Source organism: Lactuca serriola, chromosome 7 (assembly GCF_051521515.1).
Source record: "Lactuca serriola cultivar US96UC23 chromosome 7, Lser_US96UC23_V15, whole genome shotgun sequence".
In the NCBI taxonomy this organism is placed as follows: domain Eukaryota; kingdom Viridiplantae; phylum Streptophyta; class Magnoliopsida; order Asterales; family Asteraceae; genus Lactuca; species Lactuca serriola.
The window spans coordinates 40,378,685-40,385,326 of record NC_136414.1 but is presented as its reverse complement, the minus strand read 5'-3'; the positions used below and the strand labels follow the sequence as shown (position 1 = coordinate 40,385,326).

Here is a 6,642-nt window from a genome sequence, read left to right as displayed (position 1 = left end):
TTAAGTATGTTGAGAAGGTTATTGAAAGGCGAATAAAAAAGTCCTCTGGTTTTCGTGTATACCAGATTGCTCATAGAAGATAATGAAAAATGGTATAGTCAACTTGGAATCTCGTTGTTGCACATGTGGGAAATTGAAATCGTATAATATACCTTTTTCTCATGATATGGCGGTATTTAAGGAATTGTGATATCAACACTACATTACATGGATGTCATCGTACTTCACAATGGAAACATATCAATCAACATATATAGCGATTATATTTCGTGTGCCAGTTCCAACTGGATACGAACTACCAGATAAAACCATGGTTGTATTACCACCATTGATCGACAAACAACAATTCGAACGACCACAAAACCATAATTGTATCCCTTCACAAGGTGAATGTTCGATCGAAAAAATGCAGACGTTAACAAAGAATCAGTTACATAAGTTGAAACTGACTGACGCTCAGTTTCCCGCATATTCAACAAAAACTGAATCTTCAAATAGTACTTCGTCAATGTCAAAGTAAGTCTAAGTCAAAGAGTAGATCTAATTTCAAAACTATTCAAAATAAAACTAGTCAAGAGTATGATATTGTTGATCTAAATAACCTATAGTCATGTTTGTACGAATTTAAAACATTCTAGAAATTATTCTTTGGTAAGATAAACTTGTTTTATGCTACACCGTGATAAGAAAATAGTTTATAACATACAAAAGATAAACACCATAACTCAAATTTCATAGTAATCTGCAACATCTATCTATGGCGCACTTTCAGTCCACCACAAAGCAGTAAGCTCCAACGAAGTAGGCTCCAACAGCTTGTTAGGGGGACACTGCATAAAACTATATATATATATATATATATATATATATATATATATATATATATATATATATATATATGTTAACATTATGGTATTTTCTATTAGCAAGTTATATATTATACGGTTAAGTAAGATACATATAGCTCTAACATCAAGTAGAAGTTTACAATTAGAAACATGTAAACGCTTTATACTAAGGTATGTAATCGCCCAAGGTATAACACCCAATATAGGGGAAGCATTTATAATACTGTTGGGAAATGTCTCCATGATTCAAATCTATGAAATTATTATGTCAAACAAGTGATCAACATAACAATTTTACAATACTTATTTCATAAAAACTATTATGAAACATAGTTGAAATACCTTAAATGCATACAAAAATCCCTACACAGTATATATATGTCTACTATCGACTTTTGGCTCGGCGGGGTTCAAATGTCCACCAATCTTATCAAAGATAGTACACAACTATTTCTAAGTGAAATCGCATATCACTATTTCCCATGGTTACGTGTGTGAACAGTTACACTTAATAATTTATATGTATCGTTTAATGTAATATACAAAATTCTAAGTAACCGTATATCTATTAAACTCATCCAATTTAAAGAGGAGTGCAAGAAGTTCTTCGGTAACTGGCTGGCAATGGTACTTCCCACAAAATCCCTGCTCTAGCATATACAACAGAGAGAATCTCACAGCGTTTGAATCATCTAACTGATGAAGTAAGTCATTGAACACATGCATACTGTTAACAATTCTCACTAAATGTGAAGGCGACACAAATGAAAATACACGCTGTTTAAAATGCACAACACATGAACTAGGGCAGAAATAGTCACCAAACAGTAAGTCAATAATAAGACAGAAAGCTTTCCCATCGGAGCAAACTTTATAGTCCTATACTGGAAATAGAAGGTAATGCAGGTTAACTAGAGGAAAAGTAGTATATTGCCTGCACATGAGATATTGAGTAAAGGATGACATTTTACACCCATCGACATGTTAACATTCACAAAAACATGATGGTGTAAACATGGTTGCACAAAGTGGTTTGTGTTGTAAACAAACCATGATTTCCCGCCTGAGTTCAGGCCTGCAGGTTGTAGTCACAACCGCTTTGTATGTTTTGTTATGCTACAATCAAACGAGTTATTAATTAGGCATTTGTTGTATGTTCTGGAGGACATTTCGAAACACAATTCTGTATCAACACATTCCAAAACCAAATTTCGGATCAACATTTCAGACGTGATCTACGTATTCCGAACATATTCTATGCATTTTGGACGTCTTCCACTCATTCTAGATGTGTTCCGAACAAGTCAGAATTAGAATATTTGTAAGGTTTGTTGATCTAGCATACGCATATAACTATATGTAATCCTACAATAGTCTTATACCACTAAAAACCGAAGGAAAACGAACAATATCTATAAAATTACATATATTATCTACTTTTTATCATATAAACTAAATTAAAAACATAAAATTATAAAGATAATCAAAACTTACATATAAAAAATGGTACTATTCATTGCTAGAAGAAAATATTGTTTCGATTGGACTGGTTTCCAGAATGAAATCGCAAATAAATGAGCTTTAAATAAAGTTCAAAATGGATTTAAAATGTTATTTATAGAAAGATCGACCCTATACCCATTTACCGAATATAAAATTGGGGTCAGAAATGTATCATTCCAACCATAACGTTCATTTTACATAACATTTTTTTTCTTTTATAAAGTGGTTAGATTATACAATTTTCCATTAAAAAAAAAGCAAACAGCAATCTACATAATTGTTTTAATAATAGTTGTTTTAATAGTTCAAAATATTAGGATTTGTTAGGATAAGTAGGATTATGTGACACCCGTATAATAAACTTAGTGCATTTAGATTGACACCATCAATGACCATAAGTTTACCATAACTCTTTCTATAAACTGGCCCCACACTCCTACACAGACAAGTATGTGGTCTACCAATATATTTGTCATGTCAAATACCATGTAATATACACGTGGTCTTCTCCTTTGTTGTCCCCGTCGGGCCCCATTCCCTCTCTTCTTCCTCTATTTATCCCCCCTTCTTCCCCATTCTCTCTCATTCACCAATACTAACACCTCCAGCCCTTCATTCCTTCTTCACACCAACAACCAAATAAATGGCTGTAAATCCTTATACATCAACGTTAGTTTCATCTTCTTTGTCTTCCAAACCCTACAATCCGACTATTCGATTCATCGCCATTAAACCAACCAAACCTTCAAGAAAAGCTTCCATCAACTGCGCTGCTCTACAGTCTTCTCCCTTACTTCATTTTCCACACACCATTAACAGAGAACAACAAGAGTCACACCACCCACTGCAATGGAACCTCTTACAAAGAGCTGCGGCCACCGCATTGGATATGTTCGAAGGTGCCTTAGTTTCACGCGAAACTGAAAACCCTTTTCCAAAAACTTCGGATCCACGTGTACAAATCTCCGGGAACTTCGCTCCGGTGCCGGAACAAGCAGTGAAACATAATCTACCCGTTAGCGGATCCATACCCGACTGTATTAACGGTGTGTATGTTCGCAATGGGGCTAACCCACTTTTTGAACCTGTCGCGGGGCATCACCTGTTCGACGGCGATGGTATGGTTCATGCTGTAAATATCGACGGGAACTCTGTGAGCTATTCCTGTAAGTTAACGGAGACTAATCGGCTTATTCAGGAGAGGGAGATGGGTCGACCTGTTTTCCCGAAAGCAATAGGTGAGCTTCATGGACATTCCGGTGTTGCTCGGTTGGCTTTATTTTATGCCCGATCATTATTGGGTTTGGTTGATCATAGCAAAGGCATGGGTGTTGCAAACGCCGGTTTGGTTTACTTCAACAACCGGTTGCTCGCCATGTCGGAAGATGATTTGCCTTATCAAATAAGGATAACTCCGTCGTCAGATATAGAGACGGTTGGACGGTATGATTTCTCAGAGAAGCACATGTCGACGATGATAGCTCACCCGAAGCTCGACCCGGTAACTGGAGAGATGTTTGCTCTGAGCTACGACGTCGTCAAGAAGCCATATCTAAAGTACTTTAAGTTTTCGAAAGACGGAGGGAAGTCGCCGGACGTTGAAATCCCATTAGACGTGCCGACGATGATGCATGATTTCGCAATCACCGAGAACTTTGTGGTGGTTCCCGACCAACAAGTGGTGTTCAAACTCCAAGAAATGATAAAAGGAGGATCGCCGGTGATTTACGACAAGGATAAAAAGTCTCGTTTTGGGATTTTACCAAAAAACGCAGAAACATCCGATGACATGATATGGGTGGAGTCGCCGGAAACATTCTGCTTTCACTTATGGAACGCTTGGGAAGAACCGGAGTCTAACGAAGTCGTCGTGATCGGTTCATGCATGACTCCACCGGATTCCATTTTTAATGAATGCGACGAGAATCTTAAAAGCGTTTTATCAGAAATCAGAATAAACCTAAAGACTCGTAGATCAACAAAACGCTCGATTCTCCAAGAATCGGAACAAGTCAACCTCGAAGCAGGCATGGTGAACCGCGACAAACTAGGTCGAAAAACCCAGTTTGCATACCTCGCCATTGCTGAACCATGGCCCAAAGTTTCAGGCTTCGCAAAAGTTGACTTGACCACCGGAGAAATCAAGAAATTCTTCTACGGCGACGAGAGGTACGGCGGTGAGCCGTTTTTTCTTCCTAGTGGCCGGAACTCTCAGAGAGAAGATGATGGATATATTTTGTCATTTGTGCATGACGAGAATACGTGGAAATCAGAACTGCAGATCATTAACGCCATGACCATGTTGATGGAAGCTTCAGTTAAACTTCCATCTAGAGTTCCATATGGGTTCCACGGGACTTTCATAAGCTCAAAGGATTTGGCTGAACAAGCACAGTACTAAAAAACCCATATATATACGTATATATACATACACTCATGCATATAGACATCTTCTATGTGTACATACAGTGCGTGATTAATGGTTAAAACGGTTTTACCCCGATCGAGAGATATGCCTGAGGGATGCGTATAGAGAAACACATCCCCGGAATCTCCTCAGCCTTAGATGGTAAAAATTTGATTTTGGTGTTAATTAATTAGTTTGTATGGTTTTTGGAGAACCAAGCATGCAGCTTTTGGAGTGAAGCTCAGCTGGTTTCTGCTGTTATCCGGTTACAATTATTGAAGAAACATGAATGTGCTTTTCATTCTTTTCTAATACCTCTATACTAGCTATCACTTCTTGTGCTAAAATGATATTTTAATCAGGTTCCATGTAAACATAAAAGCGTTAATTACGAATATTTTACTATTAAGATTAGTTTGATGTATTAATTGAAAAGTTAGTTTATGAAGACTAGTTAATATATTAGTTGAACTATCTCATAACTTATGAATTAAATAAAAGAAAATAATGTTTTGTAAAAACTAATTCATAATTAAGCCAGCTGAAAAATTACATAAAATGAATGTTTTTTTTTTTTTTTTTATATAATTAATTAAAGATATATTTGGAAAACTTGCGTCCTCCGGCGATCTCGGAGGCCTTCGTCGTCGTTTCCGGCGGGATTAAACGTTGTCGACTCCTAATTTTCTTGTTGTTCTCGATGGTTGGTAATGAAAAGGTTTATTGTTCGCACTCTGCTTTAATGAATCAGAGAATGGTCGATAATGTTTCTTTGCCATTCTATGTGACTAATTTCCCTCTAGACGCAGATGTCAAGTCATTATGGGAGGTCTCTGATAAGGTTGGGTAGGTGGTTGATGTTTATGTGGCTCGGAAATTATCAAAAATTGGTAAGAGATCCACCTTTGTTCGTTTTCTTAAAGTTAAAGATGAACTAGTGTTGGAATAAAAACTTAGGGAGATTTGGATGGGATCATATCATTTGTTTGCTTTTGTGGCTCAGTTTAGTCAGGATGTTAGTAATAAGGGAGTCTCAGATAAAAAGGGGCAGGTTATTACTCTTAAGTCTGTTGAGCAAGTGCTTCGGTCGAATGTGCATGCTGATGCACATACTAGTTCTTATGAAATGTAGTAAAGGGTGATGGGGTGTGAAAAATACGAAAGGCTTGGTTCCTATGTGTATTTTATAGGGAAAGGAGATTGATAATTTGTTGTTCATGAAAGCATCTTTTTTCTATAAGCTACGAGACATTAGATTGATCCTAAAGTTGTGTATTCTCTTAAAAGAAGAAGGCTTTCTAGAAATTGTAATTAAGTATGTTGCTAGTGATTGGGTCTATATTTCTTTTGTATCGTAGGTTGCTTGTACACGGTTTAAGAAATATGAGGCAGTTAAGGCTTATTTCTTAGTCTTCATACCGATTGTTAATGGTTTCTTTGTTAAAGAGCATGCTATTTAGTTAGAGTTGGTGGGTTTACTATGTTGAGCTTAGAATGATGTTGCGGTTAAAAAGCTAGCTACTATGTGGGGTGAGGTTTGTTTTATTCAAGAGGACGAGGATGCCCATTTGGCGGTTAAACGTGTGTGTATAAGACAGGGAAACCTTCTTTGATGGATGATATGATTAAGGTGGTTGCTCAAGGCGTCGAATATGGGGTGGTGGTGTATGAAATTTCAAATTGGGAACCATATATTACGGAGGATGGACAAATAGATTCGGCTATTCTGAATCTGTTGGGGTGGGGGGGGGGGGGAGGAAGAAGATGCTTGTTTTGATGATGATGTGAATGATATTATTGATGAAGAGAATAGCGATAAGGTTGATGAGGGGCAAGATAAGGACTCTTTTAGCATGGATAATACACCTATTAATGGTGCTAGAG

General features: G+C 37.1%; 1 protein-coding gene across 1 annotated transcript; it reads left to right on the top strand.

Moving 5' to 3' along the window:
- The first annotated feature begins 2,951 nt into the window (after positions 1 to 2,951).
- Positions 2,952 to 5,070, top strand: LOC145061792 (9-cis-epoxycarotenoid dioxygenase NCED2, chloroplastic-like). Its single transcript, XM_079009359.1, has one exon. It carries the CDS (start codon positions 2,995 to 2,997, stop codon positions 4,750 to 4,752), a length of 1,758 nt encoding a protein of 585 aa, XP_078865485.1. The 5' UTR covers positions 2,952 to 2,994; the 3' UTR covers positions 4,753 to 5,070.
- The last annotated feature ends 1,572 nt before the right edge of the window (positions 5,071 to 6,642 follow it).

Excerpts from the sequence above, each read along its gene's own strand:
- LOC145061792 (XM_079009359.1), top strand. The coding sequence starts at position 2,995 with ATGGCTGTAAATCCTTATACATCAACGTTAGTTTCATCTTCTTTGTCT.